Raw genomic sequence first — 25,354 nt, 5'->3', positions numbered from 1 at the left:
ACGTAAACGTTGGTGTAAAAGACGGAGCAGCACGGCTGTGCAGCGTGTGATCTGGACACAAGCGATGGAGGCACAACTTGTAGAACTTTGGAAAGCTCATCCGAGCCTTTTCGATGTGGCCTCAGAAATTATCACGACACAACCGTGAAAATAGTTGGATCTACATGCTGCTCAGTCACAGCTGCCTGATCAATGTTTTTCATTAGCAATTTAGCAAAGTTGGTGGTGGTGGTGTGTCTGTGTGAGTGAAAGACGGAGAGAGAGAGCGACAGATTTTCTGTTATAACCTTCATGTTATGGAGGCACAGTGTGAGCACTCAGGTCGCATCAGAGCATCGGGCCGTATAGTGTGAGACCCTGCATCGTGACCTACCAACTTCTAACCCCTGCGAGTCAATCGTGCAGTTTGAGCAGGAGCTGAATAACGTGACTGAAAAAATCGCACAGTGTCTGCCCAGCTTTAGGTGTACTGTCGTCCGAGACTTGCACCGCAGTGTCAGCGTTTGTTTCCCTGTTGGCCATGCTTCTTGTTGTGGTCAACTGTTGTCTTCCGGTATTTTCTCCGTAAGCGACCTTTCCTCGACCAATGAGATGAGCGGTAATCTGAATTGTCATACTCGAATTGTCATAAGTGTGCTGTCAGCTCATTGGTCACAAAGCAGGAGAGGGGCTGGGAATTATGTTTTCCAACAAAGCGTTAATTCCATTAAAAGTTATAGACTACTTTTGATTCTCACTGTATTACGGGACAAAGTGCGTCCCTTATTAGCTCAATACGGGACGTGTGCTTTTGTTTCGAAATACGGGACGATTCCGTTTTTTAAGGGACGGTTGGCAACCCTATTTCTGTCACACAAAGCTGTATGTAACGTGTCTGGCGGTTAGTATCATGGTTGCTAGGCAACCTGAGCAGCGCGACAAAGGCCCATTTCACGAGCCTCTCACTTCCGCACTTCTCGTACTTGCAGTACTCACCGTACTATAAGTACCGAGCTCGTACTCCGAAGCATGCGGTCGCTGGATTGGGACACAGCCTGAGAGCTCCTCGATCCCGGATCGTGAGACTGCCCTTCAGTTGTCCAGCTTGCTACAGTGAAGTTAATTGTACCAACGGCTGCCTCTGTTATTTCCCGGCAGGAGTACGGAAGAAGACACGGCACGGGAGTCAGGGGCGCGCACGGAGATTTATTGCGTAATATTTACATCACTGTAAATAAACGCAACTGCATTCATCGCACACAGTCCCGCGTTTTGGGCCCTATTTCCCCCACATCGCCACGGTCTGCCAGCGCAACCGTGACAGATAACTTCAAAGTCCTGCAAATGTAAAACTTTAAAAAGATCACAGCAGCTGAGGACACGTCGCTGTTGTATCGGGATTGTTTAACATTATTTAAAAGTAGGAATTTCAAAAATATCAACAAAGGGAAATTTCACACAGAAAAAGGGTAAAAAAAAAAGCTATAAATCAACAACTTTGAAATAACCATGATGGCGTTTGGAGTACACATTGCTGAGTTTACAAGGTGCACCTAAAGGTATCAAGAATTTCCTACCGTCGTCCGCACTTTCAAACGTACACCGCCATGTAGAGCCAGGGGGGGGATTCTTATTAAAAGGTACAGCTGTCCGCGTCGGACACCTCCGGGATGGACTTTTCCAGAAATGACAGCGTGTCTGATCCCATTGCGACAGGCTGTCCACTCCAGATGTGGACTGCCAGTCAAGCAGTTTATCTTCCTAACCAGAGACCTTTGCATTCTTAAGCTCTTAACCGCTGCTCCGGATCAAAGCATTACGCTCTGTTGCGTCACTCGGTGACATCACAGTGAGCGAACGCTGCCTTTGATCCAAAAGGTATAAATAGCCTGCTACACCCGCCTACTGACAGAACCTGCCAGCTTCATACTGCGGTCACATTGTTTTTGCCCAGGTGTAAAACTTTAGATATATTTGTGAAAAAATGGTTTCGGATTCGTCTTCGTCGTTTTATGACAGTGATGAGGGTTTACAAAGGAACGCCCTCATTCAAAGTAAAACATGTAAATACATGGTATATAAGCTCCTCGGACAAGGAAGCTTTGGGAGAGTGGTGGAATGTGTAAAATTAGACACTTTTGAAAGGGTAGCAGTCAAGGCAGCTAAAAGGGAATACAACAAGTTTGCTTGGAACGAGGCCGCTGCTGTAAAAGAACTGAGTGTTCTGGATAGGGATCGGTGCAATTTGGTAAAGTACTACGAAGTTTTCGAGTACAAACATCGCACCTTCATTTCAATGGAAATGCTAGATATTAGTCTGCATGATTTCGTGATTAAAAGGTCTCGCGGTCCACTGGCTCTCTGTGATATTCGGGTCATTTTAAAGCAGATGTTTGTGGCTCTTACCGCTCTGAAGAGCAGAGGTATGATGCATGCAGACATCAAACCTGATAATATCATGCTTGTAAATCAGTCTCAACAGCCATATAAAGTTAAACTTATTGATTTTGGTTTTGCCACAAGTCCTGCAAAAATTCCACCTGGCACTATTATTCAGGCCCTTAGTTACAGGGCGCCTGAGGTCATGTTGGGCATACCGGTGACTGAATCGGCAGACATGTGGACTCTCGGTTGTGTCGCAGCTTTTCTATACTTGGGCCACCACCTGTTTTTCAACAGGTGTGAATATCAAATGATGCAAGGTTTTGTTCACATGCTTGGTCAGCCTAGTAAACGCATGTTACAGGAAGGGAGGTACAGTACGAAATATTTCTGGATGAGGAAAGGGATAATAGAACGCACATGGGTACTGAAGACACCAGCTCAGTATTCAGCATCTACAGGCACTGTGATCAAACAAAGTACAACAATCACAGACAAATATGCATGCATAGATGATTTAGCCAAACACCACCCACAGCCAAACACAGAATCCAAAGTGAAAGACACAGCGGCATTTTTAAGCCTGCTCAAATGGATGCTGTGTGTGGATCCTGTAAAAAGAATCACACCTGTTGAGGGTCTGGGACATCGTTTCATTACAATGAAACATCTTCCTGAGGACCCTGCAGTAGATTGCTACACGAAGTCATCCTGCACGAGCATGGAAGTGTGCCCACTCCTCAGTCTAGAAAATGAAATCGACAGCTTTGTTACCACCAGTGAAATCAAAAGGAACAGCCAACAGAGCGGTGGGAGATCTAGACGGGCTTCCACTTTTAACAACTGTGTGACTGCAGCTAAAATCCAAAGAAACCGACAGAGAAGAGCAGCTGCACGCAAAAAGAATCTGCCTGCATTTCGCAGGTTGGCATGGCAAGAAGAAGATGACAAGTCTTGTAGTCTGGGTGTCAAAGAAAAGCCTGGGATGACCCAGATACAGCTGGTAGGATCTTCCTCTGAATTCAGTGATTTAGATTCTAGCACAGAAAGTACAGACAGCAGAGAAGGAATAATCACACCAAAGCCTCCGAAAGCTCAGCTTTCATTAGGGAAAAGGATCAAAAACTTTTTCGTGAAGTCCAGTGAAATCAAAAGGAACAGCCAACAGAGCGGTGGGAGATCTAGACCGTCTTCCACTTTTAACAACTGTGTGAATGCAGCTAAAATCCAAAGAAACCAACAGAGACCAGCAGCTGCACGCAAAGAGAATCTGCCTGCATTTCGCAGGTTGGCATGGCAAGAAGAAGATGACATGTCTTGTAGTCTGGGTGTCAAAGAAAAGCCTGGGATGACCCAGATACAGCTGGTAGGATCTTCCTCTGAATCCAGTGATTTAGATTCTAGCACAGAAAGTACAGACAGCAGTGAAGGAATAATCACACCAAAGCCTCCGAAAGGTCGGCTTTCATTAGGGAAAAGGATCAAAAACTTTTTCTTAAGGCTGTTTTGCTTTTCTTCATATGATGAAGAATCTTAAGATCAACCCTCCCCAACCGGTCGTGGCAGATGGCCGCCCCTCCCTGAGCCTGGTTCTGTCACAGGTTTCTTCCTGTTAAAAGGGAGTTTTTCCTGTCCACCGTTGCCAAAGTGCTTGCTCACAGGGGATCATCAGATTGTTGGGGTTTCTTTCTTATATTGTAGGGTCTTTACTCTACAGTATAAAATGCCTTGAGGCAACTTTGTTTTGTTGAAAATTGTTTTTTTTTAATGTACAAAATAAAATGTAATCAACTTGAATCAACTCTTACTCTCAAGTGTTTTTGTTTTGTCGCTGGTGTCACTGCCTCTCCGTCCGCCACTTTTTGATAAGTGTTAACCTGATCTGCTTCAGATTGAATTGATCGGGGCCCTGGTAGCTCCACAGTTCAACTCGAGGTGACTGGATGAGGGCTGGTCTCAGCACTGCGGTTCTTTGTTGTGTGGTGTGAAAATAAATGGCCAGCTCTTGTTCCCACTGATGCAAATTACGATTTCATGCAGTGAAGTCATAACAACAACCGGTTTAAACTGGTTTGTTGTCTGGATTTTGAATGTCTACCTTTTTATGTTTACTTAGGTTAACAGTCTGATCATATTCTGATTCTTGACAATAATCTGCTTTTCTTGTCACATAATAAAAAGGCATATAACTCTGTATTTACACAAAGTTAGACAGTTCAAATGAAGGTGTAATACACTGATTACAAATCATTTAGCTCATTAATGACTGTAGCTTTTGTATGTTCCTCATCTTCTCCTAGACAAGTGGATATAGTATATATGTTATATGTAGTTTATATGGTTTTGGTTTTATATATGTATTTTTAGAAAATGAATTAGTTCACTTACAGGCTGCCACGGCTTACGCTGCAGAGCATTCTGGGTAGCTAGTTCAAATGGGTTGCATCAGACTCCTGAACTGAAGAACTGAGAAGAAACTTCTAGCATCAGTTTTGGTCAACTTCACAGCACTGATGATAGATCCACACTGTGTGAACTCTTGTCCAGAGCTCTTACATTCAGTCAATTGGCTACAGCTGCCGTCTACAGCTTTAAATTACAATCTGGTTTCTACAAGTCCTGCTGAAAAACCAGTGTCCTTTTCTAGCTACAGCTTCCAATGATAGTGTTCATTGATTCCACACTTTCAGTCTGATGACACTCGCTGCCAAAATGAGAAGCTTTCCAAGCAGATGCAAGAGGGGATTTGCTGACACCTGCTGACGTACTGCCAAAATGACATGATGACATAATGGCCTGCATCAGACGCTATCTGGAATTTGGTCTTTCAGGAAATCAGACCCTACAGAGGCTGTGCAGTTAGTCCAACTCCTCCAGTATTGCACAGCAATAAGTGCTATTGCCAGAAGCTTTGCTGTGTCTCCCAGCACAGTGTCAAGAGCATGGAGGATATTTGAGGAGACAGAAAGTTACTCTAAGAGAACTGAACAGGGCTGTAGAAGGTTCTAACACATCAGGAGAACCGGTATCTTCTCCTTTGTGCATGGAGGAAGACGAGCTCTGCCAGAGCTACAAAATGACCTCCAGCAGCCCACTGGTATGAATGTGTCTGATCAAACAAACAGAAACAAAGAAACGCAAAGCAGGAGATGAAGCGCCGCTGAATGTTTCCAAACCAACTTCATTCTGAGCCAAAGACTAGAAAATATGGTGAAGAAAATCTTCCCTTTGGCTTCACCTGCACAGGTGCTGAGGTAGGTCTCCCTGCAGAACTGGTTTCCCCTGCATCAGGAGCAGCGCTGGGCTCTTCAAATCACGGACAAACAGGATCCCACATTCTTGATTTTTAGTTCACAAACACTTGTTGTAATGACTAACTGCTCCTGACATGTTGGAGATGTTTGCTCTTTATACAGTAAAGTTACAGCTGGATACAAATAATATCAGGCTGATCCTGCCACGATTTTGTGTTTAAACCCATTTTGCACAGAGAGGCATTTTTTGAAAAATGTATTGATAGCAATGTTGAATATTATTACACAGGAAAAAACAACTACACGTAAAATAATCCCACCGTGACGCCTCTGCCTTTGTAAACAGAGGGACAGTAACTGCGTGTAAACCTGCAGACAGTCAGATTAACAGTATTTTGTCTCTATCTGCTATTCTGCAATTCATCCCATGTAAACAATAACGTGGCCACAGCGTGACATGGAAAAAGGCACATACCTCTGACATTGTTTGTACATGTAAATGCAAAAAAGGAGTTTTAAAAAATGTCAATTTTCAGTGATTCAAAATGTAATATAATCCACCCACTGTTATCATCTTCAGTGCCCTGTACCAACACAGAGCAGAGCAGCTATCTGAACGCTACCCCAACAGAGGTCGATTATCTTGTTAATAATTTCACCTCCTCACTACGTACGACTCTGGATACTGTAGCTCCAGTGAAAACTAAGGTCTCTAATCAGAAGTACCTGACTCCGTGGTATAATTCTCAAACACGTAGCCTAAAGCAGATGACTCGTAAGCTGGAGAGGAAATGGCGTGTCACAAATTTAGAGGATCATCATTTAGCCTGGAGAAATAGTTTGCTGCTTTATAAGAAAGCCCTCCGCAAAGCCAGAACATCTTACTATTCATCACTGATTGAAGAAAATAAGAACAACCCCAGGTTTCTCTTCAGCTCTGTAGCCAGGCTGACAAACAGTCAGAGCTCTGTTGAGCCAACCATCCCTTTAACGTTAACTAGTAATGACTTCATGAACTTCTTCACAAATAAAATTTTTATCATTAGAGAAAAAATGACCAGTAATCATCCCACAGATGTAATATTATCTACAGCTACTCTTAGTACCATTGATGTTAAGTTAGACTCTTTTTCTCCAATTGATCTTTCTGAGTTAACTTCAATAACTTCACCAGTGTGTGAATGTGAGAGTGAATGAATAGTGGCATTGTAAAGCGCTTTGGGTGCCTTGAAAAGCGCTATATCAATCCAATCCATTATTATTATTATAATAATTACTTCCTCCAAACCATCAACGTGTCTTTTAGACCCCATTCCTACAAAACTGCTCAAAGAAGTCCTGCCATTAATTAATGCTTCGATCTTAAATATGATCAACCTATCTCTAATGATCGGCTATGTACCACAGGCCTTCAAGCTGGCTGTAGTTAAACCTTTACTCAAAAAGTATCTCTAGACCCAGCAGTCTTAGCTAATTATAGGCCAATCTCCAACCTTCCTTTATATCAAACATCCTTGAAAGAGTAGTTGTCAAACAGCTAACAGATCATCTGCAGAGGCTTATTTGAAGAGTTTCAGTCAGGTTTCAGAGCTCATCACAGCACAGAAACAGCTTTAGTGAAGGTTACAAATGATCTCCTTATGGCCTCTGACAGTGGACTCATCTCTGTGCTTGTCCTGCTAGACCTCAGTGCAGCGTTCGATACTGTCGACCATAATATCCTATTAGAGCGATTAGAACATGCTGTAGGTATTACAGGTACTGCACTGCAGTGGTTTGTATCATATCTATCTAATAGACTCCAGTTTGTGCATGTAAATGGAGAGTCCTCTTCACACACTGAGGTTAATTATGGAGTTCCACAGGGTTCAGTGCTAGGACCAATTCTGTTTACATTATACATGCTTCCCTTAGGCAGCATCATTAGAAGACATAGCATACATTTACACTGCTATGCAGATGACACCCAGCTCTATCTGTCCATGAAGCCAGATAACACACACCAATGAGTTAAACTGCAGGAATGTCTTAAAGACATAAAGACCTGGATGGCCGCTAACTTTCTGCTTCTTAATTCAGATCAAACTGAGGTTATTGTACTCGGCCCTGAAAAGCTTAGAAATATGGTATCTAAGCAGATTCTTACTCTGGATGGCATTACCAATATCCTGTCTCAGAGTGATGCTGAAAAACTAGTTCATGCATTTATTACTTCCAGGCTGGACGACTGTAATTCATTATTATCAGGATGTCCAAAAAACTCCCTGAAAAGCCTTCAGCTAATCCAAAATGCTGCAGCAAGAGTCCTGACAGGGACTAGAAAGAGAGAGCATATTTCTCCTGTTTTGGCTTCCCTTCATTGGCTTCCTGTTAATAATAATAATGGATTGGATTTATATAGCGCTTTTCAAGGCACCCAAAGCGCTTTACAATGCCACTATTCATTCACTCTCACATTCACACACTGGTGGAGGCAGCTACAGTTGTAGCCACAGCTGCCCTGGGACAGACTGACAGAAGCGAGGCTGCCATATCGCGCCATCGGCCCCTCTGGCCAACACCAGTAGGCAAGTCGGGTAAAGTGTCTTGCCCAAGGACACAACGACCAGGACAGAGAGCCCAGGGATCGAACTGGCGATCTTCCGGTTACAGATGCGATTCCCAACCCCCTGAGCCACGGTCGCCCGAATTGAATTCAAAATCCTGCTCCTCACATACAAGGTCTTAAATAATCAGGCCCCATCTTATCTTAATGACCTTGTAGTACCATATCACCCTATTAGAGCACTTCGCTCTCGCTCTGCAGGCCTACTTGTTGTTCCTAGAGTATTTAAAAGTAGAATGGGAGGCAGAGCCTTCAGTTTTCAGGCCCCTCTTCTGTGGAACCAGCTTCCAGTTTGGATTCAGGAGACAGACACTATCTCTACTTTCAAGATTAGGCTTCAAACTTTCCTTTTTGCTAAAGCATATAGTTAGGGCTGGACCAGGTGACCCTGAATCCTCCCTTAGTTATGCTGCAATAGACGTAGGCTGCTGGGGGATTCCCATGATGCATTGAGTTTTTCCTTTCCAGTCACCTTTTTCACTCACTATGTGTTAACAGACCTCTCTGCACTGAATCATATCTGTTATTAATCTCTGTCTCTCTTCCACAGCATGTCTTTATCCTGTCTTCCTTCTCTCACCCCAAGCTTGCAATGACCGAGGTTTCAGTCTCTTAGCATCTACAACAGATCACTTTAGATCAGATATTACAATGAGAATGCCTCATAAGGGTTTAGTCTCTGCACACAAGACGGAAATATCAGAGGAGAAAGCTGGTCAAGATAGTTTGAGAGAGAAAATCTGTGATATAGAAAGGCATCATAAAAAGCCACATTCCCTCAAGTGCTGCAGAGGGTTTCACATTAAACCTACTGAGGAGCGTAAGACCTTACTGAAGGACAACGGTATCTGTTTTAGATGCTGTTCTTCCAACAGTCACATCGCCAAGAACTGCAACACAACAATCAAGTGAAGTGAAAGGAGGAACCATATCTCTGTCCTTCATCCAGGACCACCCCTTCCAACTCTCTTTGGTCATGGGGGGGGGGGGGGGGGCACAGAAGCGACAACTCAGCCTGCTGTAACATCCACTTGTACTGAAGTGTACAGAGAGGCTAAGAGAGAAGCTTCCTGTCCTAAGGTCTGCTTGGTGAAAGTTTTCCTGAAAGTGCAGCAAGAGCAAGTGACAAAGGCTTATGTTGTGCTTGATGATCAGAGTAATCGGTCCCCTGCCAGGACAGAGGTTTTTGATGTTTATGACATAAAGGGATCAGAGTCTCCATTCACACTCTGTACATGTGCTGGAACAACAGAAATGATGGGTGGAAGAGCCACAGGCTTTGTAGTGGAGTCACTGGATGGAGCCACATCAGTCGCGCTGCTGAGAATAATTGAATGTAATAACATCCTGAGTAACAGAGCTGAGATAGCTACCCCTGAGGTGGCAGCAGAACATGCTCATTTCAAAGGCCCACCTTATCCCACCACTCGATAACAAAGATGAGATCCTCCTTTTACTGGCATGTGACCTACTTAGTCTCCATAAGGTGAGGCAGCGTAGAAATGGTCCTCACAATGCCCCATACGCACAGACCTGTGATGGGTTATCATTAGTGTTGTCTGTTTAGGTGATGCTCACAAGCCTGCAACTGTCGATGCCTATCACACTAATTTGCTTGAGAACAATCGCCCATGTCCAAGGCCATGGTTCATATCAAAGAAAATTATGGGTGTAAGCCTGAGCAGGAAGTCTTTCCTACCACTGAAATACTGAGAGTTAATGCATGCACTCTTGGAAGCACTCTCTTTGATACATCTGAGGACGATAACAAAATCGGCCTTTCTGTTGAAGACAAACTTTTCCTAGAGGTCATAAAGAGACAGATGTTCATTGATGACAGCGGCAGGTGGGTGGCACCACTTGCATTTAAGGGACCTCGCCAGCGGCTGCCCAACAGTCACGACCAAGTGGTCAAATGCTAATCCTCTCTTTATCGCACCCTTGAAAAAAGGCCTGAAATGAAGAGGAATTTCTTTGCCTTCATGCAGAATACATTTGATTGTGACCATGCTGAACAGGCTCCTCCACCTGAAGTGGACAACCAGTGTTGGTTTTTACCTACCTTTGGGGTGCACCATCCTCAGAAGCCGGGTCAGATCAGAGTTGGTTTTGACTCAAGTGCAAAGTGTCATGGCGTCTCTCTTAAAGATGCCCTCCTCTCTGGACCTGACCTCAATAATAGCTTGTTGGAAGTATTGTTGAGATTCAGATGTGAAACTGTTGCAGTAACCGCAGACATAGACAGATGTTTCACAGTTTCACTGTTAGAGAGGACCAACAATCCTGCCAATGACTTCTGTGAGCATCGCATGAAGGTTCACGTGTTTGTCAACACGTAACCAGACGAAGCATTTCTACGTATATCTCACTAACACGGTGCAGCGAATCCGGAGGATTTCAGAACCGAAACAATGGCACTGTGTTTTTACGAGCGCTAACACTGCTGACGTAGGCACACGCTCTGCGACTGTTGCCCTGGTGACAGTGCCTGGCTCAAGGGACCTGCTTTCTTGTTACAGTGTTACAACAGAAACTGAAACCTATGACTGTGTGGGCCCCGAGTTGGATGATGAATTCCGTATCAGATTATCCATAAATGTATCACCTGCAACAGACTCAGGAAGAGAGCAACTGAGCAAAGAATGGCAGACCAATTTTTAACAAGAAATTGAGAAAATTATTCTGGAGTTTGTGGATTTTGCACTCTCTATGTAAGGGTAGGAATTTTAAAACAAACTCCAAAATCATTTGGGAGCCAATTTAAAGAAAGTAAAATAGAGGTAATGTGAGCTCACTTGCTAGAGTGTGTTAAAAGTCTGGCTGCAGCACTTTGCATTGCTTGCTTGGTGTAACAGGGATGATTTGTCTAAGCTTATAAAAAGGCAGTGGATGCATAAAGTTTTCTCTAGTTCAGAGGAGATTATAGCTTGCAATTTATAAATGTTCCTTAAATAAAAGAAGCAGCAACATGAAATAGTTTGTATGCGACTCAAAGTTCACAGGCTGGTCAGCATATGAGCAAAAAAGAAGAAATCACATGACTGGTTCTTTTTCCAGATATTTTTTATTGAAATTTATGCATCAATTTTACAGAAGACAAATCTAATAATATGCTGTTTTCCTTTTTGTAGAATGTAAAAACAATATGAGGCATACATTCCCACCTGATAATTACAACAGTGCCAGTAGATCCAAGCTAATAATACAAATAATAAACAATAATAAACTCACAGTGCTATCCGGTTGTTCAGTGATGACGTGATGAATCCTACTTCCGGGTCTAAAGTAGTCTGCGTTTAATATGGCTTTTGTGTTGTTAACATGTTTAATGTTTTGTATTTTCTTCTATTTGATCTCAAAAAGCTCCTAAAACAGTCAGTGATCACTGTTGACCTCCCTTTATTACCGCTAATCATTTATTTAAGCTCAGTTTTTAAAACCTTAGGATGTAGCTACAGCCCAGCCCATGCAGCAGTATATGAATGACTAACCTCGTATTGTGGATGGATTATCTCAGTTGTTCTCCTGGCTGAAGTTTGGTCCTTTTACAGCATCCTGCCATGCGATTACATTTGTTCCTGACCACCGAGAACACTCACGTTAACTTTTATCCAGTGGAAAAAAAGTTAGCTTGTTTATATTATGCTAACATAGCTGTGTCGCTAGCGGTCACGTAGCACATCATTATATACCAGCTAGCCCAACTTCAGTAACCCTACAAACGTCACTGCTGTTTAGTTTTCTGTCTTCATTTATGCTGGAAGTGATAACAGAGCTGTACGTTTGAATTTGTTTCCAAAACCCCGCAGTCAGGACATGCTATATTGTATTTAGATAGAAGCTAGCGAGCTAACTCCCTGCTAACTTCTAACTCCGTTAAATGTCATAAATTCCGTTTTCATGGATGCCTGGATGTTAAACTCAATTGTTACACCTGGTAGAGCAGAACGCTGATCATTTTATTAAAGATGAAAGACTTTAGACAGTTTTTCAACTCTCAGTAATGCCACAGTGATCGTTTGATATATGGACCTGCAGCGGAGTTTAGGCCCAGACACGGCTAGTGACGTCAGACTGAACAACCGGATAGAAGTTCAGTTCCTTATTAGTAAGTTATTCAAATTAAAAGAGGGTTTTTACACAGAGGCATTCTGTCAGGACACCAAGGAGAGCAGTGTGTTTCTAGTGAAATCGTAAAACAATCCACTTTCACCTCAAACTGCTCCATAAAGCTACTTGCCTGTTTGAGATTACAGCCATCTTGTGGTTGCAGTTAGTTATCGTTGCGTATAGCTCTGGTCTCCGTGGATCCTGCTGCATAATGTCTCCATTTCCGATGTGTATCCATGTCCTGTTAGCTTGAGCTAATGAAGATGACAAGCCAGCAGCTTTTTCCTGGTTGTTTGCGCGTGCACATTAAGAAAGAACCTATGGACTGATATTAAACTGATGGGAGACCAGCTGGCTCTACCTTCACTGCTCTGAGATCATTTTGTCCTAACGATGAAAGGGGTGGAAAAACATTTTTATGTTGAAGAAATAAAAATGATCCAAGGTTTCTGATCACTGCAAAGGTTAATTCACTGAAGTGCATCAGATTCATGTCAATTTGTACAATTCAGCCTGTTCATGCCACTCTATAAAGACAAGCTAAAGCTTTGTGGCGCACGTTGTCTTGCTGTCTATCTTGGCTCCACATACGCTATAGCTCTTAGTTTTGTTGCTATTGGATTTAGACCAGGAAACATCTGGGATGAAAGTCCAAAATAAGAATTAATGACCTGCACACAAGCAACTGCTAAATGAGCTGCAGCATACTGGCAGCCATGCAGCGTGCCTCATTCCTTGGGAAAGGTCACTGAGATTCACAAGACATACATATTTCTGTCCTTGCTGGCTCTCGATGGTTTAGGAGCTGACCAATGGTCAATCTCATCCTCGTCTTAAAACGGATTTTCAGACTCTGTCTAATCAAAGCGCTGCTTTCATTCACCGGGTTGAGCAGGTGACTCTTGTATTGAAGGATAGACCCATTACTAGAGGTGCCTGGTCTAACTCTACTGTCAATCCAATAAAGGCAAATAACCTCCTGTTCTGAATCTTCCAAATCTTCGAGCCTCACTGAGTTTCTCTTTGCAGAAAGAATATTTCTAGCAAAGCTTATCGATCAAGATTACGGCGTCCTGTCCCTGATTTCCTGATTTGCAGCTGAGAAAATACAGATAACAGATAAGCAGTGCAGGAACGCACGAGCAGACTTAAAATGCAACAGTGGAACCTTTGATAGAAAAAACTGAAAGAACAAGAACACGTGCACAGAAATACAGACAGCTCGTACAGCAGCAGTTGGTACTATCGAGTGTTCTGGTCTGCTCGTCTCTGGGGCTTTTCCACCGGTGTTTTTCCCCCAGTGTAGACTGTCCCCTGTCTGTCCCTTGGCCCAAGCTAGTGCACTTTTTTCAGAACATTTTGGTTGTCATCCACATATTGCTGGAATCAAATATTCTAAACAATAACGTGCAAGAGAGGAAATTAACGTGCAACCACATCATCCTCAAATGTAATTCATTAAAAACAAAAACATTACAATATGAAAACCATCCATTAGACATTTGTCTGAGTCAGAAGAATTTATCATCATCAGCTTGCCGGGTTTCAAAACTGACAAAAGATCATAAATTTCACATAAACATGCAAAACACTGCTATGACAGATTGATATTTTTATAACAGGTGATAAATACTTATGATTGTGAAACACTTTGCATACAGCGCCCTAATGTTAAAGGCTCAGGTCATCAAATTGGGTTTGTTTGTTTTTTTTAAACAAACCAACAATGATTTTGGTTCGAATACATTTTTGACCTGCCTACACGTGGTTAGTAGAATCAATTCATTGTTTCAAAAGCTTTACATTTTGAAAAAACAAAGAAAATATATCTTTAAAAAAAAGCATTGTAGGCTAACATTTGGAAGATCTTTGAGGACCAGAAAAAGCTCTAAGCCCTGCTAAATCAATGCAGTAGCCACAGGTCCAACATTCAGGCCTTTCCAAGGGCGTAGGTGCCAGTGCACAGGTCTGCTGAACTGTCACTGTCGTCAGAGCCTCTGAGTGTACCAACATCATGGAGACCAACCAGCGCCATATCTGGATGAATATCCTCTTCGTCTGACTGCACCAGAGGCTCATCGCTCTCCTGACTGGCCAGTTCCTCTTCTGGCTGCCAGAATACATCCTTGTTGGACAGCTGGTCGTTTGGGGGAGAGGTTTGGTTCGAAGATTCAGAAGAGCAACGTGTAAGGTCTGGACCTATTAGAGAAGACGAGCCTTATTTCACAGAGTACCCGACAAGCTTAATTTTCAGTCCTCATCTGACCGTAATATTTAATGCTTCCATCATTTATAGCTCCTCTGTAGAGACGAGTTGTGTGTTTTTAAGTAGTTTTAAACTTTGTGATCCACAAAAAGTAAAAGAAGAACTGACTGCGTTACAGTCAGGGTGGGTGCAGCGGCTTCGTCATGTGCGATTCATTTGCAGTTTGGATGCGTAGGGGTCAGCACCTCCTGCTCTGACAGCAGCTGGAGGTGACTGCTGCGTGGGGACCGCCACCTGTGAGCGCTTTGGCACGGGTCAGGTGGCCACGGCAGCACCCGGTGCTTGTGGAGAGTAAGAGCGATACGTGCTCTCATCTCAAAAAGTGGTCATAAGTCTTCCTAATAACACCAGCAAAAGTCGCCAGATTTGTCGCTAGTCACCTTTTTAGAAAAAAAGACGCAAAGGGGGTCTGAAAATCGGCTAAATATAGCAACAAAGTCGCTAAGTTGGCAACACTGGGCAGGGGTCAACCTCAAAAAGAGCTCTTAGATTGTTTTCTGTTTTAGGGTGGAATGATTGTACAGCATACATCTTACTTGAAAGAATGATGGATATTAGTACTGACATTAGTACATATCCATACAGCTGCACTAATACACCTTCAATATTTGGTTAAATGTCCTTTAGCAAGTTTTACTCAATGTTGCTATTAACAAGCTTCTGGCATGATGTAAGCAGGATATTTGACCACGCTTCTTGACAGAGTTGGTAACATTCATTTAAATTGGCTGGTTTACTATCACAGACACAGCTTTTATGCATTTTCTAAATGCTTCAGGTCATTCCAGATGCTTTATATTCACCTTCTTTTACTCATTATAAAACCATTTAGATGGATGTTTGGGATCAATTTCCTGGCTTGTTCTTATGCACTTACTGACTTCCCCTGTATGGACCATTGGAAAAGAACAGTTCAAAGAAATCATGAAAAGTCCAAAATGACCATGACAGCCATGTCCACGATCACTACATGTACACGTCTGACCACAAGTGTGAAATATTGTATTGGAACATTAAACATGCTGATGTTTTGACATGTTTGTATGAGTTTACCAAGCTGATTTTGTTTTGTCAGGATAAATAATTCTGCTTTGTACTCTATGACAACATGTCTTGAGTTGAGATTACCTGATGTCAATGATGATTCAGTAGTGACTTCATCTCCACTGGAGTTGAGGAAGTCATCCAAAGCCTCTTGGTCTGTGTTAGTTAGTGTCACCTGATCCAGAGAGCAAACATCAGCACCTGCTGGCTCTGCAAAAGTAAACGTACACTCCAATTATGCAATTTGCTAAACTTAATATACGAACTCTACAGTTACTGATACATACTACATGTGGCAAACAGTGCATCGTTTCAATCAACAGGGTGTATATTTCACACACGTTCTGTCTTTACACCTACTTTCACTCCTCGTTTCTCCAGAACATGCATCCACCTCTCCAGACTCACTACAGATCACAGTGTTGTCTGCCAGAACACAATATGGATGCCCCTGCAACCTCTCAATCACCACTGCAAACACGGGACTGATCCCCTCACCTCGCCCTTATTTTAATTCTCGGTTGTCTCAGACTTTTTTTTAGTACTCAGTTCAGGTAAAATAATTAGAGTGGGTGATTTTAACATCCATGCAGTTGCTGAAAATGACAGCCTTTGCATTTAATCTATCATTAGACTCAAATGTAGGGCTGCCACAAACGATTGTTTTGATAGTCGACTAGTCAGATCATCATCCATTGGACGTACAGCGTTCAGCTTCTTGCACCAGCAGCATCTGCTCTTATATAACTATCATTAGCTTACAGCTTTAAGCTTTTAAGGTGCTAACTAAAAATAAAGACAAGATGATAGTTTATTCAATTTTAATGAAATTTGCAGATTGTCTCGGTGAAGTTTAATAAACTCCTTGCTATCTAAAATATAACAGGACACCAGAGTAAACTCTCGAGCATCTCACACTTCTGATAATCAGCTGTCTGCTTGACGTTTATTCAGCTGTGTAAAAACTTTAATCTCAGCCAAACGGATTTACTCAGGAACAAATAAAATACTAAAAAAAATATAACATTACATATTACAAATAACATTTTTAAGTGATCTAAGTGACTCATATATCATGTTTAACCTGAGCAGCGAAAGACGGCGGTGGGTTTGAAAACGATTTGCCGGGAGTCCGGTGTTCTCACGGCTCTAGTTAGCCTAGCTCCTGGCTAGCTATCGAGCTAGTGGGTAACAGACGTCTCCGAAAACGTCGGAGCGCTTTTGAAAATATGTGGTGTCTTGATAAACTGAGCAGATATTTGAGGTTTACACAGCTACATTCTCGCCTGAAAATATGTTAAACGTTTATTTTGTGACCCAGAAAGAATAATAAGAGTAACATTAAAACTAACTAGCTGCCGCCATTGTTGGAAACTGCGCTGGGCTATGCATTTGTCGGAGTCTTCGGCCTACAAAAGTGGGCACAGTAGGATGCGGTTCCTGAATTTGGACACAGCTACGACACCGGACACAGCTGCTTCTTCTTCGGGATTTACCGGCAGCTGGCATCCTTGTACATGCAGTGCTTCTGTTTCAGTCCGTTATTACACTCTTAAATCCTGCTACTTATTCCTGCGTCTTTTGGGATCTTACAAAGCTTCAAACGACACGTCGACTATTAAATTAGTGGTCGACGATTTTGATAGTCGACTAATCGTGGCAGCCCTACTCACATGACTTCTAAAAATGTAAAAGAGGCTGTATGTGGGCTCTTTTAATGGGCTACATACCCCAGGCCTTCAAATTAGCAGTAAATAACCATTGCTTGAAAAGCCATCACTTGACTCAGCTGTCTTAGGATAAGCTCCAACCTTCCTTTTATCTCTGTAAACCAGCGAACAGATCATCTGCAGAGGCTTATTGAAGAGTTTCAGTCAGGTTTCAGAGCTCATCACAGCACAGAAACAGCTTTAGTGAAGGTTACAAATGATCTTCTTATGGCCTCTGACAGTGGACTCATCTCTGTGCTTGTCCTGCTAGACCTCAGTGCAGCTGCAGGTATTAAAGGTACTGTGGTACAGTGGTCTTCCTCTCCTAACCCCCAACTAGTCCTGGCTGATACAGTTCAATTCAATTTATTTTGCAGCAAATTACAGCAGCACTCGCCTCATGGCACTTTGTATTGCAAGGTAAAAACAACCTCTAGCAGAACTGTTTGGGCTGATGGCAGGAAGAGAGGACAAAGACACCGTGGAAGAGAGAATAACAATAATGACTAAATGCAGAGTGGTGTATAAATACACAGTGAGTGAAGAAGCAACACCCAGTGCATCATGGGAATCCCCCAGCAGCCTACGTCTATTGCAGCATAACTAAGGGAGGATTCAGGGTCACCTGGTCCAGCCCTAACTATATGCTTTAGCAAAAAGGAAAGTTTGAAGCCTAATCTTGAAAGTAGAGATAGTGTCTGTCTCCTGAATCCAAACTGGAAGCTGGTTCCACAAGATAAGCTGTGCTCCATCTTATATATGAAGAGATGGAGCCGATGAAAAAAGCCCATTTGGAGGAAGATATGGATTGTTTTTTATTATCCTGAAGTTATTCACCATTAGTCATTTTCTTAGCAGATGTCTTTGTTTGGGTGTTAAAGGCTATTTGTCATTTCATTATTTATACATTTTCATATAGTTAGACAAAGTAGTGTTAACAATCTTTCATTTGTCTTACCTCTGTTCTGCAGGTATCCAGTGGACAGGTATTTTTCCACATCTTGGTTAAAGGCTTCTTCGTAGACTTTCTGTCGCTCTCTCAGTTTTTGCTGCATGACCAGCTCCAGCTCTGCTACTTTCTGAGCATGCTCAGAACCCAACTCCTCTACAAAACAGGAAGAAACGCAGCTTAAACAACATCTGCTGGTATTGTACCAGGTTTACCATTGTTGAGAATAACATGTAAGAAACTGGAGGATGAACACGCAGAAACTCACCTTCGAGTAATTCCAACTCCCTCCTATTTACAGAAAGGAAGATTTTCATTAATCACATAAACATTTAAGGTCATTCTGTTTCTCTGACCGTTTAAATAATGTGGTGACACTTCTGCTTTTTCACTTTGAATGTAATTAGTGTAATCAAACTGACAGGAGTCACAAAGACACTCAAAAATGACAGCCATAAATCTAAGACAATACATTTCACTGATGCCTGCCTATTTCTATATAAATGGTCTGTTTTTGATGTTTATAATTACATAAAGATCATTTTATCACTTTTTAAATCAGTTTGATTTTAATATCTCACATATAAAGGTTTTTCATTAAGAAGGAAAAATAAACTGTCATACCTTTTTTTTTTCTTGTAGTTTTCTGATTGGTTGATATGTTGCTGTTTGGCTGTCTGCTGCTCACACTGCAAACACAGTACCTCCAGGTAAACCAGTCTGCTCTCCATTTCCTCAAAGTCGCCTTCCAAATGAGCTGGAAACAATCGCACATAAACACCACAAAAACCTGCATCTTTGTTCCATTTTGTCAAAAACACTGCCCATGTGTAAAAAGTCAAATTCTGTTGTCTTTGTTGGCCAGATTGTTTCGGTCACTTTAATATGAGCAGTGCAGGAAGAGCTGCTGGAAAATGTGAAGCCATAAACTGCATGTCCTTGGAATTACTGATATACTAAGGTGCTCACATACAAGTTGCTTTTTAATACAATCTCTGTTAATAAGACTACATTTAACGTATTGTTATCATCCCTTTACTAAGTTTCTCTCATTGCTTAAGTCAGGTTAACAATCTAACAAATTTCCCACACGTGGACTAATAAAGGTTTATCTTATTATTTTGTATCAACACTTGACTAAGCTTCGTAGCATAGCTGTCAGACCTCGGTGTAAAGCATTACTCAACATGGAAACTTGAGGTTTTGTGTTCAATCCTTAAAGTAGAAGCTCTAAACGCTGAGGCGGCTGACATCATATCATCATCTGACCCGCTGACTGTCATCTGACCACAGAAATGAACACGAACCTATGTTAGCAGTGATGGCATCAAGATCGCTGATAAAGGCTGGCAAGCTTTGCAGTTGTTCATGCAGTTGTGTTAGTGACGTCATTTTTCTCTCCCAGTGTGCTGAGAGCATCACTATGTCACCATCCAGTGCCTGAAACAAACAGAGGTGTGACCGTGAGCAGACCAGAGGCAGTAGGAACTGTTAGGTCGTCTGTGATCGCCACCGGCACAAAACCACAGGCTGTCTAACTGTTAACTAACTGAATATAAGCAGAGCTGATTCAGAGTCGTTGTTTTTATTTTTCAGGTTGAAGTCACTGTGTTGTCCTGCAGCCACTTCCTTAGTTGTAATCTATGAATTGCTAGAAATCACTGTATCTGTGAAGTGCTGAGCTTAAAAAAAATTATAAAGAAATACAAACATAAACATTTATTTATGCCGTTCTACTTTTAAAGAGCCTACGAACTGATTCTGGATTTAACAGGAAGCCAGAACAGGAGAAATCTGCTCTCTCTTTCTAGTCCCTGTCAGGACTCTTGCTGCAGCATTTTGGATTAGCTGAAGGCTTTCAGGGAGTTTTTAGGACTTCCTGATAATAATGAATTACAGTCGTCCAGCCTGGAAGTAATAAATGCATGAACTAGTTTCGACTTTCACCAGTGTTACTGTACAATAACAATAAAGAGCTAAAACTATAAGTCTGATTAATATGATGAATGAGAATGTAATGAAAGATGAAAATGATAAGAAGAACAGAAGCCTGGTTTTAAGAGTTCACAGTTGGAAATTTCAACAGACTAGAGACCAAAGAAAAGCCATCTGGTGTCCGTATTTGGTTGGACATGTTTCTCAGATTTTTAGTAACCTCAATCACATGTGCATTTAGAAGCAAAAGTGCAGGTCTCTACATCTCTAAGACATTCCTGCAGTTTAACTAATTCATGTGCATCATCTGGCTTCATGGACAGATAGAGCTGAGTGTCATCTGCACACCAATTAAATTGTAATGCAACACCTTTGAATGATACTGCCTAAGGGAAGCATGTATAATAGGCCAACTGGTCCTAGCACTGAACTCTACATTACGCTCAGTGTGTGAAGAGGACTCTCCATTTACATGCACAAACTGGAGTCTATTAGATAGATATGATACAAACCACTGCAGCACAGTACCTGTAATACCTACAGCATGTTCTAATCGCTCTAATAGGATATTATGGTCGACAGTATCGAACGCTGCACTGAGGTCTAGCAGGACAAGCACAGAGATGAGTCCACTGTCAGAGGCCATAAGAAGATCATTTGTAACCTTCACTAAAGCTGTTTCTGTGCTGTGATGAGCTCTGAAACCTGACTGAAACTCTTCAAATAAACCTCTGCAGATGATCTGTTAGCTGTTTGACAACTACTCTTTCAAGGATGTTTGATATAAAGGAAGGTTGGAGATTGGCCTATAATTAGCTAAGACTCCTGGCTGGGTGACGATGAGGAGGAAGCAACTTTGTGTAGGAAACCTGGTCTTGTTAAGAGACAGCATTCATCCCACTTTGGATGGCACAGCTCTCATTTCTAGAAATCTGGCCACATTTATTAAACGCCCCAAAAAGTGACGATCCAGAGTTGGGACCAGGAAGCAGAGCTCCAGTCTTACGTACCTAACAGATCATCTGCAGATCACACAATGAGTTAAACTGCAGGAATGTCTTAAAGACATAAAGACCTGGATGGCCGCTAACTTTCTGCTTCTTAATTCAGATCAAACTGAGGTTATTGTACTCGGCCCTGAAAAGCTTAGAAATATGGTATCTAAGCAGATTCTTACTCTGGATGGCATTACCTTGGCCTCCAGTAACACTGTGAGGAACCTTGGAGTCATTTTTGACCAGGACATGTCCTTCAACGCACATATTAAACAAATATGTAAGACTGCGTTCTTCCATTTGTGCAACATCTCTAAAGTTAGAAATATCCTGTCTCAGAGTGACGCTGAAAAACTAGTTCATGCATTTATTACTTCCAGGCTGGACGACTGTAACTCATTATTATCAGGATGTCCTAAAAACTCACTGAAAAGCCTTCAGCTGATCCAAAATGCTGCAGCAAGAGTCCTGACAGGGACTAGAAAGAGAGAGCAGATTTCTCCTGTTTTGGCTCCAGTTTGGATTCAGGAGACGGACACTATAACTTTTCTTCAGTCACTAATGAATATTAAAACGACCCAGCTTTGCATTAATGTGACAGTCGCAAACTCTATACAACTGATATTCAAGCAACCCCAGACAAACAGTGGAAAAAAGAAAAGAGGTATCATACCCTCGTTCAGTCCTACTGTTTTACTTACACAATAATAATTTTAAAAGAGGTTTTTTAGTTCTTCTACCTCTTAAATTTAGGTAAACGAACGATGCCGCGAGACGTGAAAGTAGATTTCTAACAAGGCAAAAACAGAGAAATAGCTCGTACCTCTGCAGCCTGAGCACAGTCCTTCGTTCTTTTATGCAGCAGAAACCAACTCTCCTCATACCTACAAATAATCATTTTAACAGCATAAACACAACTTTTATATCAAACTTCCTAATACACTCAATGTGTGTGTGTGTGTGTGTGTGTGTGTGTGTGTGTGTGTGTGTGTGTGTGTGTGTGTGTGTGTGTGTGTGTGTGTGTGAGGACACCTGTTCAGGACTTCCAGGCCAGCACTGAAATGAGGAACATGCTCTTCAAACCTGGACAACAGACAGACGGATCACACAATGTTTGTCTGTCACAAATGAAGCTGCTTACTTACATGGTCAGCTTGTTATGGCTAGCCATTTCTGCTAATCCTTATACTCCAATGAAACAACACTGCATTTATTGCATTATATCCAGACACTAAGTTGAGTTTCCTGAGGAATCTTAAGCCTTTTTCAGGCATAGGATAAGCAGCACAGTGATGAAGTGGTTAGTACTGTTACCCGACAGCAAAACAGGTTCTGAATCAAACCTGCTGGTTGGCTGGTGAAACTCAGCCTTCCACAAGAACGTGGCTGGTCACCGTTACTTAATGATTTAACAGGAGGCAGCAAATACTTTCTCACACAGGGTCAGTAGTTTTGAACAGTTTATTTGTTTTGTTTTTTTGAAGAATTCAGTGATATAAAAACACTGGCACCTGCCACGACTACCTCTCAGCCTCCCAGCAGACACACCTGTGGTATCAACTTCAACATTTCAGGGAAGTTGTTTTCTGGCCTTTACCTGGAGGTCGAGGTCACTGAGGTTTGATCTCCTCCAAGATTTTTAGTAAATGCATGTATGCTATCAATTCTCAGTATCACATTCACAAGATTTTCAGAAATCTTGACCTCTGACCTTTAGGTCACCCCGAGATTCAAACTATGGATGTTCCTGGTGACTAATTTCTTAATTGACTAAATGAGGAAAAAAACATAGACTAACCCACTAGACTAAAACTAAGAAACACTCAGATATTAATTTCAGTTTGAGAACTGTTTAATGGAAAACGTCGAACTAATGAACTCACTAAATGATGAATCATGCCGCTTAAATTTGCGGCATATATACATATATATATATATATATATATATATATATATATATATATATATATATATATATATATATATATATATATATATTTATTTAAACTTTTTTTTAGACCCAGCTCTCACCTGGGTCTCCTCTTCATTTTGGTATTTCTTGATTTGTCTCCAAGTGTCTTGAAGCTGTGGGGAGACAAGAAAAGGAAAAAGTCAGCTTAGCCGAGATCCTCTTAGAGCGGATCAGATTTTTGGGTCAACCCACTGAGACTGATTCAGGTGATTTTTAGTGCAAAATATGTCGAGGCTCGGTCTCTAACTTTCTGAACATTTCAAAAAGTTTAATATTCATCCATTAAAGTTAACATGAACTGTAGTCAGAACACACGCTGTCTGCAGGCTGCATTATTTTCAGTTTAGTGTGAGACTCATATTCATTCAAATATTGACAGCATCTCCATGACCACATTGTTACAAAAACGCATTTAAGTCAAGAACACAAAGTAACAAACTAAGGTAACTACCGTCTGTTACCTTGGTAACTGACTCAGAGTTAACGCTAACTCTATTTGATGAGATAACAAACGCGTTATTAGCTGAACCTGCTTCTTAGAATAGAGCCCGATTACACACACTCTCCCTCAAACACACAAAACAGCTGCACTCCAAAAGTTTGTTTGTGGGAGGGGGTCATCACATGACTATCAGCTGACAGCAGTAACGTAAACAGCTGGGATCGCACCAGTTGGCACGCTAACAAATGGAAATTAGTACTGGGTATGCTGACGCATTCAGCCAGCACAAAAGCAGAATAAGAACTGGTTGGTTGGTTGGTTGGTTGAGTAACCGCTGCTCTCTGTAGCACACACTGCAGTTGTTTTTTCATTAGCTATCGTTACCTGCTATGCTACACGCTGGCAAGACCTAATGCACGAACTCAGCTAACGTTACCCAAAGTTCACTAGTGCAGAAAACAGCGGACCAACCCCGTTGTGAAATCCTGCTGGACGATGTGAAGCTTTTCTCTGAAGTTTTCAAACATGATTCCTCTCGGACACGCGCGATTTCGGTCCTGACAGCTAGCTGCAGCCACCGCTCGCTCTCGTCTTGTTGACGTTTATTAGCGGCTGCAAACAGCAGAACGGTGCATTACTGCCACCCACTGTTATGGAGTGTGGACAAAATGTGCTCAAAATAAATCAAATAAATCATATCGAACAAACGACTGAACATGGTCTCGTCATTTTCACTTCTTGAGGTCTTATGTCGATAAGTCGAGTTCAGCTTTCATTGGACTGAGTTGCTGTCTTGTCTTTTTTCTGTGGTGAAAAAGCAGCTACAACACAGGACACAGAGCATCAGTTCAGTCAGTCACATTATTTCACTTTGATCTGTGACACATTAAAGTGATTTCCACATTTCCTTTATCAGCCTGTGGGACAGTTTAGCTTTCCATCACCTTAAAAGTAAACAGCAGCTCAGTGACAAGATAATTACCTGGTATTAAAGTGTTTATTTTGCTGCTCTGTGTGCTAAATCACCAGATGAACGATTCACCTCTTGTCCTTTTTACAATCCTGTGGTGTTTTACTGGTATATTTCTTTTATTTTCTTTACAGGTGACACGCAGAGGAATCCTTTTCTGTGAAAGAAAAGTGTTATGAACTGTGAGATGCTCTTTTAGATTGGTCAGATGTTGTCACACCAGCCCTTTCATGCAAACATGCAGGGAAAACCCTGGGTTAACATAACAAAGTGGGTCCCAGCTTTTTGTAACCATGAAGCCAAGATTGATGACGTAATATAAAACAGGTGCTTGCAAACCCAGAAAAGGGAAACTGCCTATAGGTCGAGTCATAGAGAACCATCCAGCTGAGAAAGAGAAAAGATTATAAAATTGACTCTATGACAAGAAGAAAGCAGGAAAACCCTCAAACTGGGCCGGAGTATAACAATTTGAACAGCTTATGTATTTAAATGTTTATTTTATTAATCAACCACTTTCTATGCATCAGGATACAGTTACAGCTGTAATCTCAGCGTTTGCTTCAGCTTCACTAATCCTGCAGCCGATGATTTTCCGAATGAGCAGATCTAATACTTGTGAGCTTGACTTGTCTGTGCTGGTGTCAGTAACATGTTCTGGGACATGAACATTGAGAGGAACAGTCTGTCAGCACTGAGTCCAGATTCCGCCTATGGCAGTTTGATCATAGGGTCAAAGTGT

General features: G+C 41.9%; 1 protein-coding gene across 2 annotated transcripts; it reads right to left on the bottom strand.

Moving 5' to 3' along the window:
* Positions 1–13,752: 13,752 nt before the first annotated feature.
* Positions 13,753–24,892, bottom strand: LOC113031610 (dysbindin-A-like). Of its 2 annotated transcripts, none has more exons than XM_026183838.1 (10): positions 24,625–24,892; positions 23,260–23,313; positions 22,261–22,311; positions 22,052–22,112; positions 19,606–19,738; positions 18,923–19,055; positions 18,567–18,589; positions 18,308–18,454; positions 15,725–15,850; positions 13,753–14,529 (listed from the first exon to the last, which is right to left on the bottom strand). In XM_026183838.1, exons 2-10 carry the CDS (start codon positions 23,274–23,276, stop codon positions 14,261–14,263), a joined length of 960 nt encoding a protein of 319 aa, XP_026039623.1. In that variant the 5' UTR covers positions 23,277–23,313; positions 24,625–24,892; the 3' UTR covers positions 13,753–14,260. The 2 variants fall into 2 exon arrangements, with proteins under 2 accessions (XP_026039623.1, XP_026039622.1); XM_026183837.1 differs by lacking the exon at positions 24,625–24,892 and adding an exon at positions 24,114–24,312.
* Between the last annotated feature and the right edge of the window lie 462 nt (positions 24,893–25,354).

The sequence above is a fragment of the Astatotilapia calliptera genome, chromosome 11, assembly GCF_900246225.1.
Source record: "Astatotilapia calliptera chromosome 11, fAstCal1.2, whole genome shotgun sequence".
NCBI lineage: Eukaryota > Metazoa > Chordata > Actinopteri > Cichliformes > Cichlidae > Astatotilapia > Astatotilapia calliptera.
Note: the sequence above shows the minus strand (reverse complement) of the source record. Positions and strands in the feature narration are given on the sequence as shown.

What these genes read in the sequence shown, in the direction of transcription:
- LOC113031610 (XM_026183837.1), bottom strand. Translation starts at nt 24,169, where the DNA reads ATGTTTGAAAACTTCAGAGAAAAGCTTCACATCGTCCAGCAGGATTTC. An exon ending in ACTGTGCTCAGGCTGCAGAG is followed by an intron (nt 19,739 to 22,051) that starts GTACGAGCTATT and finishes TGTTTGTTTCAG; the next exon opens with GCACTGGATGGTGACATAGT. An exon ending in AACTACAAGAAAAAAAAAAG is followed by an intron (nt 18,590 to 18,922) that starts GTATGACAGTTT and finishes TTCTGTAAATAG; the next exon opens with GAGGGAGTTGGAATTACTCG.